This window comes from Sander vitreus, chromosome 3, assembly GCF_031162955.1.
Source record: "Sander vitreus isolate 19-12246 chromosome 3, sanVit1, whole genome shotgun sequence".
In the NCBI taxonomy this organism is placed as follows: Eukaryota; Metazoa; Chordata; class Actinopteri; order Perciformes; family Percidae; genus Sander; species Sander vitreus.
This window is the reverse complement of record NC_135857.1, coordinates 29,363,709-29,378,940: the sequence shown is the minus strand read 5'-3', so window position 1 is coordinate 29,378,940 and position 15,232 is coordinate 29,363,709. Positions and strand designations below refer to the sequence as shown.

Below are 15,232 nucleotides of genomic sequence, written 5' to 3'. Positions count from 1 at the left end.
GGCCATTCAGTCTTATACTGAAATGATACTTTAAAGAATAAATGGTACCTACCTTTGCTTCATTTAAGTAAATATAAAACAGTTGTATGTCTCGCTTAGGTATGATCCCAGTATGCTTCAAAAGGAAGTGCGTAATGGATCGTCAGACTGATTTAGTCACTTTTCATGTGTACAACTGAGTGCAAAACAATAAATGCATTTAAGAAAAGATTGACCAAAAGTCATCCACATTTGAACAATGATGCGGTCTTTATGATAGCTGGCTTTTAGCCCTGCCTTCACGCGGGGCAATTTACAGCTATAAATACTTTTGCCTTTAGACTTGGACAACATGCTATGCAAACAAGTTTGTTTTAAACCTACCCCAGCCTTTAGAACGCTACTTTTAGGAGAGAATGCTTCCATTCCTTTTGATCAACCTTGAATGTCTCTAGACCATCATAGGAGTTTAATTAAACTGTGCCAACTTCAATTCTTTTAAAAAGATGCAGGGTGTGAAGTTCAGAGGGTATGGTCAAAGAAAAACCAAAGCCAGGACCTTAAACAACTCCATATATATCTGAATTTGGTAGCTCTCCAAGATGTACCGTATCTGTGTTGAGGAACAGTTTGGAGACGAAGTATTATAAAAGTCACAATCCTTAATCATAAACAGTACCCAAGAGCACAATGGCATTCGTCGCTGTACAATGGAAAAAGTGTGTTTCGAAGACCCTCAACCCCACTTACTGTACCTGGTGTTAGATGTGTTTATTATGCATGCAGTTGACATAATTCCATTCTTGTCTACAGATACTCCTCTGCTGTACCTTTCACCTCATTTTCATAACTTCACCTTCTGCAGCGCATTCCTTAATGCCCACGAGTAAGCCGTGACTTACCCTCCTGTTGTCGGCAGGGCTGTGGTAGAACTGGGAGATGATCTGCTTGCTGCCGTCCTTGGCCTTGAGCCCTGAAAGCTGGAACTTGTCTGAGACGAGTGTGAAAGTGGTCCCGTAGTCATAGGACACATAGACCTGGAGACGAAAAGGAGAAGAGGGAGTAATCAACGACTACACCTTGTGGTCTGTGATAGCTGTACAAAAAACATGGCCCCGGATTACAGTATGTAGATGAGGGCTAAACGGTTTGTCGTTTATACATCAAAATTTCGATTTGAAATTGTGCAAATTTGAAATTTGGCTGCGCCTATGTTTTAATTAACAGTGTCGTGACAAGCTTAGCAAATAAAAATGTTAGCGGGCAACGGGGGATTTCGCTTTCTCTAATGTCACCTGTACATTTTCTCAGCTGTAGTTTCTACGTGAGTTAGAAAATCAACAAAAAATAAATCTTGGCTGTTGTCTGCTTAATATGCTCTTTTTTATGCCAGTGTCTGTACAGTTATGCCGGCTACACACTGGCTGCGTGGTGTGAGCGTGGCGTTTCTGTTGCGTGTCAGCTGCGTGGATTTTTCTATGTCTTTACACACCAGAAACGTGTCTGAGGTGGTGCTGCTGCTGCTGCTAGCCTTGTCTGTACACATGTATGTTTCCCATTGATAAAATGAAATACCATGTTAAACATAAATATATACTGATTTGATTACAGCAAAGACAACGTCGGCAGTACTGACGGCAAAATAGGCTACAGAATATTTCATTCTGTATTGACAGGTGCAATATTAGAAAATGGATTTTTTTTTTTTTTTTAAATTACATTTATATCTACATTTACATCAAAACATAGACACATCAACATGTCATTCATTAATATGTATTTGTGTCAAAATGACATATAAACATCTTTTCCTATTCTATTTTGCCTGGAAACGCTTCCAACACGCTTGCGTGTCGCGTGAAAAATAGGCGTCGGTTCTATTTCTAGCATGCACGCGTTTTCGGTTGATTACATGCGTGTCACGCAGGCGGTGTGTAAGCTCTAACCTGTTAACATAGGAGCCGAAATATAAACGGAGACGCCACGCAGCTGACACGTTCACACAACGCAGCCAGTGTGTAGCCAGCCTCACGCTCTATCAAACATGCTTTCATAGACCCAAAATTTTAAATCAGATATTGTCCAGTTGATGTTGTCCATCTCTTATATGATGGATGATTACATATGATTACCTAATTTATTGATCAATACTAGGTACTATTTATGGAACCTTTAAGCAGGAAAAGATAACCGTTTCAATCTAAAGGTCTCAATATTGGTATTGGCCTTAAAAACAGATGGATATGGAAAGTTTCTGCTTCCTAACTTTACATTTTTCAGGCAAGCTCTGAAAGCTAATGACATGCACAGCAGCCTGGGTGGGGAGGTCAAAACAGTAACAAATAAATAACAGACGTGCTATATCCAATAATGTGCTTGAGGCCTGTGTGTGTGTGTGTGTGTGTGTGTGTGTGTGTGTGTGTGTGTGTGTGTGTGTGTGTGTGTGTGTGTGTGTCAGATGGAGAGCTTAATCTGTGGCTCAACAGTCCTAACAGAAACATGAGAAACATGTTAGACAAGTGTGAAAACACACACACCTTCTGCTGCACTGCTAACTTACTGAAGCAAATTAGTGACTAAGATTTAACAGAAGGGGGTAAGACTGATGATATACATATGTTATATGTTATAACAGACTCTAAAAGGCCATGGATGCGCTAGTTTTAGTTTTTCTATATATGTCTTATGCATGGATTTGTTCAGGTGTACTTACAGAGCTGGTTTTGGGCCCGGTGGCGCCTGCGCTGTCTCGAGCCAAGGCGACAATGACGTTGCTCTTCTCTCCAGCCCAGTGGACCACCATCTGGTTATGGGAGTCGTTCAGGTTGGCCTGCAGGACAAAACAGATTGAACTTAACCTCGGGAAGCCGACTCAGAAACACTCTTCAGACTAATGTGAAATGAAACTACATTGATACTGGGTTACTGCGAAGCGATAGACAAATGGACCAAAGAGAATTTGAAAGGCTTTTCAACAAACATATGTGTCCCCAGTGTGTCTAGAGACCCCCAAGGTATGAGAAAAGCCCATCCTGTTTCTATTACTCCTGCTCCATCCGTCAGAAAACGTGTGTAACAACAAGCTAGTCAGATTTGACGGTGGATATGACGTCCTAGGGGGTTCATGTGCCATAGAAACCACCTCCAGTTAGCTGACCATCCTCGCCCACGGAATACCTGCCGAATCGACCTCGCTGACCGCCATTGTGATTTCCTCCTAGTAACAACGCATGACCAAAGCATGCTACTTGTTGAACGTAGCGTCAGTTAAATAACGACAGTAGTACGTTGGATGTGGTAAAGCTGTTTTTTCATGTTGTTTGTTGTAGAACTTTATAATGCAACAGAAGCTCAGCTGGCTTTGTTGTTACATGAAGGCCTCCTCTGCTCTGTGATCCTCGCCTGCTGTATTGTGTGTGTATGTGGATTTACTTGATAGAGTGCCATGAAGGTACATATGAAAACCAAAAGGTCAAACTGTAAGGTATTTCAGAAACAGTGATTCCTTTGTTTAGCAATGTTGTGTAAGCTTGACTAAAGTTAGCACCCAGTCACAAACGTGTTTATAGCCAAAAGCTGTAGTAGCCCGCTGGACAGTGTGTGTAAAGTTTTGCTGTCACCGAGGCAAATACAACTGATATGATTCACAGACACAGCGTTACTAGTATAGTGGAAGTGTTACTGTAATACTAGTATTAGTGACCCACTCTTGCTGCTCTGTTGCAGTTCCAGTGTAACATACATATTTGAATAACGTCACCAGTCATCGGTCCCATATTGCATTACAAACAACACAGCGTGTCACTAGGTAAATGTAGCTTTTAATACCGGGAACTTATACTAAATGTAACTTATACTGAAAGCTTTTGGTACACCACAACAACACAAGTGTCGACCTATATAAGTGTTCTCTGGGAGCATGAATTTTTGGTTCGGACAATGTTAGTACTGTAATTTGATTAGTGCAATTTCTGTGTATGCGGTCTCTAAAAGTAGGTGATAATATTACTTCAGTTCCAATTGAAATAATATGAAAAAATAGGAATGTCTAGTGGAAATCAGAGCATGTGAGCGGAGCGCAGCATGACCGGGCAGGAGGATTTTGGATGGAGTGCAGAGCGGATTTTTAAAAAATTGGAGCGTCGCCTTATCTCCCGCTCCAATTTTTCTCTCCTTTAAGCTCACACCATTAGTTCGAAGCATGCCCAGGCCCATCTCTGTGTTACTGCAGCGCGGGCAGGACATGCAGATGAATGGCATCCGCCATTGAATGTTCCAGCTCAACAAAATCATTTTCAAATAAAACCTCATGAATGACATATTTGGTCATTATGTACTAATTATTTTTGATTTAACTCATTATTATATATTGTTGTATTTGTTAAAATATCACAATATTGTATTATAGTGCTTAATGCTATTGCTGGTACCATGTACCAGTATTGTGTTATAAATTACATGCCAGCCCTTGGTGTTAAGATCAAGAACAAAGAAAAAGGAGATATGCTGTTGCCCATTCTTATTATCACTGTGAATATGTTTCATACTCGGGGGGGGAAGGACGAGTAGACCTATAACAAATCAGTCTGATCTGCTGACAGGCACAAGAATAGATGTAGACATCTCATCAGCCAAACATATGGCTTGAATCTGAGGCTACGGCAGACAGTAATGACTTTTGTCTTCACAGTAAAACCTCAGCCATAAAGCCAGGCAGTCTGTAATGATTTAGACCCAGGCACCAAGTCAAGCTCATTTCACTTCTTTTATTTTTGAAACTAAAGACGCACTAACCTTCTTTCTTCAACAGCCCAACTGTCAAAACTAAAACAATGTAAGAAGATAAAAATCAACAGCAGCTGAACCAGCCCTTAAGGCTTAATGACAACTCCTAAAAAGGTGTGGCTAATGTTCACACACAAGGCTATGATCTGAGATAACCTCATGCTGTACAGCCAAGTATCTGTTAGAGGAGTTTAAAAAAAAAAACACACAAAACGAATAACCAAATCCAATAAGGTTGTGCATATAGTCTGAATAGGCTAATGAGCAACAAGGTTAAAGCAGTAAATATTTACACTTTAGTTGAAGGTATCTACATAAGAGTGACATGACACTGTCATGAACGTGTTATAAACATTATAAACAAGTCATAAACGTTTATGACATAACGCTTCTGTCATTAAGTGTCATTCGGTTTTTGTCATGACAAGTTATGGTTAGAGTTAGAGTTACGGTTAGGGTTCATGTGTCATGACAGTGTCATGTGTTCATGACAGTGTCATGTCATTCTTATGTAGATACCTTCAATTACAGTGTTACCAAATATTTTTATATGAAAAAGTCACCAAATGCAAAAGGTGTTGCTCGTAGTGACAACCCCACAGAGAGTAACAATAGCCCAACTCCGCAGATTCCCTCAGGTCTATAGACAATTAGACAAGCATGATTTAGCTCACTGTTTTGGTTTCCAGACACAGCAAGCAGCGGGAAAAAGCTCTGATAAACACATAGTATGCTACCTTTCCAGCACCAAATGGCATAAAGAAATAGCGACTAGCTAGTAAACATGGCGGAGAATTTAGCAAATGAGTCAGATATTTTTACTCAGAAATCAGAGAGACCAAAACAGCCCAAAGAAGACTGTAGATTGGGTTTATATTTGTTAGGTGGATAGAAACACATTTTCTAACAACTTAATATAGTGATAAAAAATGTTTTTATTTAGAATGGCTTTTAGTAGCGGTGTGACATTTTCCCTCTCCTCCTCGTTTTTATATAACCTTTTCTGATTTTATGTTTTATTCTTTTCATTGTATGTTATGTTGTTTTATTCTTGTCCTTTGGATACCATTTTTTAAAGGCTCATTAATTTGCTTAAACTGCTGGCCGCTATAGTTTTTAGCAAATGGTACTCAAACAGGGGGAAATATTGCATTTAACGCAGACTATTTTCTGCTGTGGAATAATATATATTTGGTGCGCTGGTTGAGTATGTGCCGCAGCAGGACGGTGTGTGGGATTGAGTAAAAATAAACTACAGTGTGTGTGCATTCATGGTAATGAAGGAAAATGTCACCCAGTGCAACAGTGCGGCTCATTGATGCATTTTAATAGGTTTCGGACAACAATGGAGCTCTATGGCACAGAGGAAAGAGCCACACAGACAATATGTGTTAGCAGTATCAATTCATTGTTGGTTTTGGTCTTTTTATAAGATTAGCTGACAATTAAAAAAAAATAATAACATGCCACCTTTAACCATATAAACACCTGGTAAATCAAGCTCAAACAGTATGTGCATACGTCTATTTTCATGTAAAGGGTGGGTAATACAATGACTGCTCCAACACATACTAATTCCCCACTCAGTGCACGTCCCATCGGGTTCATAGATCAATGAAAAGAAATAGGCTATTTCATCTTTTTCATTGTCACTGCCTCACCATTTTATCTCCGTGCTGCTTCATTCCCTTATCTTTTATTGATGATTTTGCAAGGCGGGCAGGCTCGTTTTTGCTTCAAAGGCTTTTTCTTTCACTTTCCTAGTGACTTGCACTGTGGAGTAAACAACAAATGTCTTTGCTACTCCTGTCAGCTGTGATCAAACGCAACCCTTGACCCAGTTCCAATTTGTATTTTCTACTAACACAACAATGATGTGGGTGACAGTGCTGAAATGTTGGCATTATGATAAAATGAAGAATTGGGAGTTTACAGTTTTTCTGAATTGCTAAACCAGTCACTAAACCTGTAGATTATTAGCAGTTAAGTTTTGCTCATAAAAGAGCTGTGTGCAGTCATTGAAGAACTGGTTCAAAGAAATGTCTCTGACACATAGAAGGTTAAGCTTAACTATAGTTTAAGCATTTTATGGCATAAGAATGCATTATGTACCAGACGGATAAGCAGAAGCACAGGAAAAGCCAGTTAAAGTTGAAAGAATAGAAGAGGAAGTTGCACCACACAGAGGCCCAGACCTTGGTGTGTGTGTTTGTGAAGTAACAGTTTCTGTCTAGAAACTAGAAGACACCCCCCTCTGAGGATAGGATAAAAGCTTGAGGGAGAGAACAGATCAGAGCTCATAATTGTGCAGGCAACTTGGTGGACCAGGCTCTGATTTTATGTCTGTCGCTATAGGGAAACTTAGACTCTGTTTGTGAACTCACAATTGTGTTGTAACTTTTATGATGGACTCAGTAAACTTTGCTTAACTTAACTCTTCAGTGGCCTACACCCATTTGTCGAATCCATCACTCTGCTTGCAAAACTCTGAACACATTCTCACTCGCTAAAACACATTTCACACTGTGATGCACTTGTGTTGGAAAAATTGTTAACACAGGCAGCACAAGTTAAACACAACTACAACACAGTTGTTATCATTTACACACAACGACTCAAAATTGTACACACATGTTTTCTACTGAGGTGATCAAACCAATTGTAGAGCATATAAGCCAGTTCAGAGTGCAAAGGTGGCACAGGAGCATTGAATGCTGAGGTCTGATTTTGCGGTCATGTTTTTTCTGTAACATGTCCTGGACACTGTGTTCTCGAATTTTTTAGGTAATGTCTAATGAATGCTCTGTAGTGTTTAGTTATTGACTGGCTGTAGTCAACGTAATCGATTACGTAACACAAATAATTTGCGTCAACGCGTCACGCATAGAAATCTATAAATAACCGGCTGCCTCCAGCAACAGCGCAAGTATGGATTCCTCGCAAGTTCAACAACACGTTGAGAAAAAGGCTCACACACGGTCTTCTAAAGCGTGGGAGTATTTTTACTCTTAATGCTAACAACAACGTGGTAGTCTGTAGACTTTGTAAAATGCATCCCTGAGTCAGGATAACAGCAGCAAAACACTGTAAGTTCTGCTCACTTTTTTTGTCCCTTTCCCTCCCAAGTAGAGTTTAGATTCTCTGCCCGAGCCTGAACTTGACCCACAGGCCGGGTCGGGCCGATATGTCCCGCCACTATCCTCGGGCCGGGCCCTTCATTAAGTATTTGTGTTTTTTTAATCATTACTTTATTAGCCTAATTGGGTGGGGAGAAAGCTATGCCTCTCCAGCTTCTCCCGTAGCTCTGGGTGTATGTCCTGCACTGACTTGAGTGTGAGGTAAACTGTGCTAAATCGTGTCTCCCCCATCTGTAGCACTGTCTTCGATAACTGCGCAACCAGGCCAGATTGTGTCAGATATCTCACGAGTCCTTTATAACGTCAGTTATAACGGCCCACGTATTAAAAAATTGTCGGGTTAAAACGGGCTCGGGCTCATAATTCCAGTTAATGTGTCGGGCCGGGCTCGGACACAACGTGCACTGTAGACGTGTGCGATTATCAACATAGTGACAGGGAATGTGTTCCCACTAGTAGCCCAACCGTACGTTAGTCCGTTGGTTCGTTTTAATGCCCCGCTATGACTTAACATTAAGCATCATCAAACGCTGTCAGTCGGCAGTGTTATTTTTTTGGTTTACCATCATCATGAGTGACCCAATCGATTACAGACTGTTATATTAGACACTCTGCAACTTGCCTTATGTTGGATTTATTTGATACTTCTGATTTCATATGTTGCTAAAATTGTAATAATTTTTTACTATAAGATTAAAAGAGAGAAGAGCTTGGATGTTAAACAAGAGCTTATTCATTATTTTACCTACTACTGTTAAAAAAAGCAAATACAAGCTACTCTTTTTGCACTTGCGCTGTTTACTACTAAGTTTTTATTTTTGTATTCCTCCTGAAAGTGACTTTATTTTGTTGTTGGACTGATAGCCTACATCTGGCTTCAGGTTGCACTACAAATTCATTTTACTTGAACAGTGCAGTGTTAAACAATTTTAATAAATAGAGACTTGAACCTTATTGAAATTTGTTTTGTGTAAATTGTTAATAATTGAGCAATGGGAAAATAATCGCTTATTGTAAAATTAATCGTTAGATTAATCGAAAAATGTATCGTTAGATTAGTCGACTAACCGAAAAAATAATCGCTAGATTAATCGTTTAAAAAATAAGCGTTTGGGACAGCCCTAGTTACTATGCAGTTAATATTTTACAGTCTATGGTTGTATACCGCTGTGTTTCTGCACGGATGATTATCGTCGCACAACAGGCTAACGCTGCTGTTGACACATGCCGTGAAGGCTGACGGCGCAGATTACAAAATGAAGGAAGAGACAAGCGGAGAAAACAACGGAAAGTTTGGGATCATTTTAAGCTGCAAAAAAAAAAAAAAAAAAACGACAACTCTGGACACTGCGTCACGGAGCAAGTTACACAAGGTAACATTAACGTCTGCATTCAGTCTCTCGTCCAGCATTTTACTACTAACTACAGCATGCTACTCTGCAAATAGTGATTTTTTTTTTAAGAAAACAAGCTAAAACGAAAGCCGTCGGTAAAACGGTTGTCGACAAACCAGCGCCTCCTGCACATTGCTACTCAATATGCATGTGATGCAGACATCATCGGACCGTGCCGATGATGTCTGCATCCTTCACTCGTACTAAACTTCCCTCGAATCAGCCTTCTGAAAATGTGTCCCCCAGAACAGTATAGTTGAATACTAGCCCTGCTGTAAGCTTTGTACCTGGGCTTAGTGAACAGCTTTTTTTGTATATGCAGTGTAAAAAGCCAAAGGCATGAAGGGGAAGGGGGGGCAAAAAAGATTTACATTTAGGCCACCAAAAATTTACTTTGGCCACCTGATTTAGGGGCAGGTTGGCCCATGTGGCCAGTGCTTAAAAATATTAGCGTCTATTCCTGTTATTCGATACATTTAAGCAATACAATTGTTGCTTTTTAAAAAAATTCAACCTTTCTTTTACATATTTACTATAGCCATTTACTACAAAGCAACATAATTTCTTATCCAATTACTCGATTAAATCGATGGAATAATCTGTAGAATACTCGATTACTAAAATAATCGATAGCTGCAGCCCTAGATTCCACCTAAACTCAACAATAATCTTACATGAGAAATAGCCTACATCGAAGAAAAGGCAGAGACACTAATATCACCACCCACAGAGGCCTCAAAAATCTATAAAGCAATACAGAAACACAACACATATTGTGCATTGAATAAAGGGGTGGGTGATTCTGGAAAATAACAGTTTATAGCAACAACAAAGAAATCCTGGAAAGCATCAAACATCAGAGATTGATGACAAATAAGTGAAAGAGAGACAACCTAACAGTGGATATTTTCCTTCAGCATGATGTTGCAGTCGTCGCCAGACAACAGCAAAGCCAACACTCTGCAGGACTAGACTGTATGTCGCCAGAAAGACACAAATTTAACCTTTTCCTCATTTAACAAAGGGACGATTATGAGCCACTGTCATGAAGCCAGCTTCACTGATACACAACTTTCTTTTCCAGCTCTTGCCTTAGTCATCAGCCTCCTGCTCCTCCTCCTCTCCATCTTCCTCAGCCTGCCTCCCTCTGGGCCGCCTCAGTAAAAGCCAGGGCTCTCAGTCTGAGGTGTTGCAGCAGTAAATCTCTACGTTTTAGGCCTCATTGGGCGCGGTCAAGCGGGACAAAAGGGTGCCAGCGGCTCCACAGACTGACACAGTTCTAATCTATAGAATGATGATGACTGTGAAGATGAAAACAATGCATTGCAGCAAATTGCAGCATGGAGAGTTAAGGCTGCAAGGGCCCATCCATAGATGATCACTTTCCTGTTCCTGCTCAAAATGGAGGGAGGGCCACTATCTCACCATAATGAGGTGCATTTGTATACCATTAAAGCTCCCGGGTATCTTTTTATGCAACACAGCACCGTTTGTTGTAAGCTCCATAAACTGCTAATGTAAGCCTGCACAGACCAGACGTTGTGGTTTGGTTCACAACTATAGTTTCACAGCTCTCCCTAAAGCTAAACTGACATTTTCATGACCTCCCTCACATAAGCATACAAGGCCAGACCAGGGCTTTTCATGGATGACAAGACAGTTGCACATCAGACCTCAAGCAGCCCTTTTCCTTAGATTATGACCAAGACTAAAATTCCAAATGCACTGTCTACATCATTGCTGACACCACCCACATTTACAGCTATAGTGTTTACTACCGGTAAACACCATAGCTGTAAATGTGTCCATAGTGGTCTGTCTTTGAAATAACGAGGTCCGACATTTCACACTTCAGAGTGGGCTGCAAAACAGTGCTGAACTCTCCAGCTGACTGCTCATAAGTAAGGTAATTTTTTTCCAAAGTATACTAATGAGATAACATTACAAACAGTAACGCTAAAGTACATGAATATCTTGTTCATGTGTATCTCATTTAAATTTAAATGGCGACCTCCACCGCGAAAAATAAAAACTACTGTATACAAAAGGTGATTACTAAATGCATATACACTAAATGGCTTTTGCTAGATAAATAACACCATAAATAGCATCAAAATTTGATTTTAAAATAATACAAGTCTTAACCCTTGTATTGTCCTTCGTGTCATGGGGACTTGTTTAGTTTATTTACATTTTGTATTAGCCTGTCCAAACGCGTTCGAGTGTAGCACTGGTCTCAAGGTGTTCGAGTACAGCACGGGTCTCTGGGACCCCCCCTCCCCGTGCCAGTTCATGTGAAATGACATCACATAGTACGCGAGGGTCACCGGGGGACCCGAAGCTCAACGCCAAGCCAATGCAAAAACGTCAAAAATAAACTGAACGAGTCCCGGGGACCCGAAGGACAACACAAGGGTTAAGTATTATAGCATTAAAGGATCAAAAAGTACATCAGAAAATATTTTTGCGAGTCAGGGTTGATTATATCCCTGTTGCAAAGTACTGTACTGTTTAATCATAATATGATCTATACATAGCAACACTATCTTTCTCAACCTGTGTCAATATGACTTATTATTTAAACAAGGTGGAGAATTATATATGCATTAGGACACTGATGACGTTGCTATGTCAAAGCTATGCATTTTGTCTAAAATGAATGCACAGCTTCAGGCTGATAAGATTTAAGTAATGATCATGGTATTATGCATTTTGCCTGTGCTGTTTGTTTCCTTTGTTTTCCCTCACATGCTGCACTGCAACATGGCGGGTAGTCCAGAGGTGGCTCTATAAGTGGCAGAGAGGTGTTCCTCATCTGCTCCGTCCATCAATCTCTACGACAGCTTTGTGGTCATCTGGGGGAGTTGGGGGGGATAGAGGGAGGAATTGGCGTCAAGTGCATCGCAGACAGCCAACAAGGCTGCTGTACCGCCACGGTTTCTGTCCGTCGCGCTTACACTGACATTCATTAAACATTCCATCCCACCAAAAGCTATCTGGTGCAAACCCTTCATACCTGACAGAGCAGAGTGCAGAGGGGAAAGATTGTTCTCTTTTCATGATGGGTCGCTCCTCAGTCAGACCTTGAGAGTCGACAGACTGGAACAGTGAGTTTATCGCCATCTTAATAGTCCCAACTACCTCTGGTATGAGGGAGGATTTATATCTGCACTGGCACATCCTGCTGAAATACTAAATACAATACAAAAAACTACTTAGCAAAAACACAAATTTACTTCAATTCGTACATGGATCAAATCTTGTTTGATAGAAATAGGACTTAAATGTTTTATTTGTTTTAAAAGTGTGTGGGCCTCTATACAGAGAAAGGTTTTACTTATATTTTTCATTCAGTAAATTGAAGTTAATGGTGTTACAAATTATGGATGTCTGAGTCAGTCACACACACAGTCCTGTAAAAGACAGCAGGATCACATTCAACTCTATTTTCATAATAACCACAGTTTGAATTAAGCCCTATTCGTACGGGACTAGTATTACCTGGGAACCTCTAGTAATTTGTAATAATTAGGGAGGTCGTTGTGATCTTAATCCCGTGCCAACATGCCATGTCAGTAATTTGTAAAGGAAAAATTACACGACAAATAGCCTACCATAATTCGCTAAACACAGAAGTTGTATATTTTTATTGTATTAAATATTAGTCACCTGCTAATCAGCATCTCTGATTTGGGGTCATATTGGCTGCGTTGCCAATTATAAATTAAAGTTTTGACAGAGCCTTGACATTATATCTGTAGGATAATGTCACTAAATTTGAGTAAAATACAGACTTCACTTAGTTTCCCGTGTCAGTGCGCTGCCATAAACACAGACGTAGGGTGGGGTCATTTCTAAATCACATGAGGTCCCCTGGTAATACTAGTCCCATTGAAAATGACTTATGGCTATGATATTACTGCCAAAACTGTATTCCAGGGTTTGATCCGACAATGCATTTAGGACTCCTTAGAAGAGTACTCCACTTATTTATTAAAATAAAGCATTGCACTCGTTTCACACTGTCGGACCAATGATGGACAGTTTAGAAAAAGGGATCAAATAGATGTAGCAGAACCAGCTATATCGTTTTTATTCCACACTAGGGCATAGGGCTGGGCGATATGGAGAAAATCAGATATCACGATATTCTTGACCAAATACCTCGATATCGATATTGCGGCGATGTTCTAGGGTTGACAATTGGTGCTTTAACAAAATATCTCCACACTTAGATTTTAGATGAATTATCATCAGTAATGTGGACATAGTGTCTAAGTGGGGAAAAGGCAAATAATAGAACAGCTAGAACAGTCTGGTAAGTTCAGAAAAGTACATCACTTTACTGTAACGCAGCCTTTAAAAGCAGTGAAAGACAACACTTATGCCATATTACGATATTACAATATCCAAAATCTAAGACGATATCTAGTCTCATATCCCGATATCGATATAATATCGATATATCGCCCAGCCCTACTAGGGCTGTAACAGTTTGTGTATTCCTGCCCAAATGTTACGGTGCATTTTATTTTATTATCCGCTGTACCGAACTCCCATCGAACCCTGACTCCGGGGTATGAACAGAACTGTGACTTCTGTACTGTTACGCCCCCATTTCACACATTTCTTATCCTTGTCAAAACCTGGAGCCATCATAAACCACAATGCAACTCGACCTTCGACAGTTCCGTGTGAGTTTCGGTTGCGTTACGTAAGTAGCGGCTGATGTAGCCTTGAAGTGCTAGTCTCAAGCAAAGATGATAAGCGAGATTCAGACAGACAATCTGTCTAACTCCACACCGCCAAATTGTAACATTTTATATCCGCTTATTTTTTTACTGTCAGCACAGGTGAAATGGGCATAACTGGCTCCTGTGTTAAGGCCCACTGAGTCCCTAAAAATAAGTAAAACTGCCAGAAAGGGAATTTGGAAAAAGGCCATAAAGACTTTTAGAGACCATTAAGCAGTCCTCTTAAAACCAAGTTAAACAGTACTTCTTCTATACAGGCCCATCCTTGATACACAAGTTATGTCTCCATATAATCCCATACACAAAGAAATGAAATTGTATTATAACATTTTATTATTATGTCTAACTGGAATGAGCACTAAGATGTCGTACCACTGACACCGGTCTCATAATGGTACCGTTTTAGAGCTGCAGTTAATATTCTGGCAGAGGAGGTTAAATATAAGTGATTGATGCAACACAGAAACTAAGCTACAATAACGTCCTTGTTTTTGGAATTTTCACCTCTTTGTTCCTTCAGTGCTGATGGTTTTCTATTGGTCAACAGCACAAATTAAACGTGGCAATTCACACAGATTTACCCTACCCCTGCAAATATATCCACTGATTGCACCAATTGCATAAAAATGAATTGATTTTGTTGCAGAATTTAGTTATTGTAAATGCTGGTGTGACCAGGCCTTAAGACTCAGTTAAGCACCAGCCCCACCCCAGCTGGCCCTTTCCACCCGCACAGGTGACCCCAACACCTGGACAAAACACAGGTTAAGGTATCATCATTTGGCCTGTAATGACCATGGAGTATCCTTAAAGTTACCAATGCCTTTTGTGCGCGTTCTCTCATTTTATACCTTACAGAGTCCAATCAGTGTTCATTTCATCAACAAAAACTATGACTGAATATTTTGTTGACAACCTATTTCTCAATGACAAGACTAAATCTTTTTGGAAGCAAATAATATGATGAAATATATTATGTATTATTTTTTGTCAACAAATAAAAACAAAACTATAATGTGAAAGACAGACAAATTGAAAAATTAATGCATTACTGTTTTTTTATGCATACAGTGGTGCTCATAAGTTTATGAACCCATGCTAAAGTTGACTAAAAAGAGCAATAAAAAAAAAATCATCTTTTGGAAATTGATCTTAATGCCTTAGTTAGCTACGCCTAAGTTTA

At 39.9% G+C, this 15,232-nt stretch overlaps 1 protein-coding gene across 2 annotated transcripts in view; it reads right to left on the bottom strand.

Annotated features, from left to right (window-relative positions):
* sorl1 (sortilin-related receptor, L(DLR class) A repeats containing) overlaps positions 1–15,232 on the bottom strand; it is an 89,957-nt gene that overhangs the window by 61,272 nt on the left and 13,453 nt on the right. For both annotated transcript variants that reach the window (XM_078246877.1, XM_078246878.1), the window contains exons 2-3: positions 2,693–2,809; positions 882–1,016 (exon numbers count right to left, since the gene is read on the bottom strand). In XM_078246877.1, the coding sequence (XP_078103003.1) occupies positions 882–1,016; positions 2,693–2,809 (252 nt within the window). The remainder of the gene's footprint in view (positions 1–881; positions 1,017–2,692; positions 2,810–15,232) is intronic.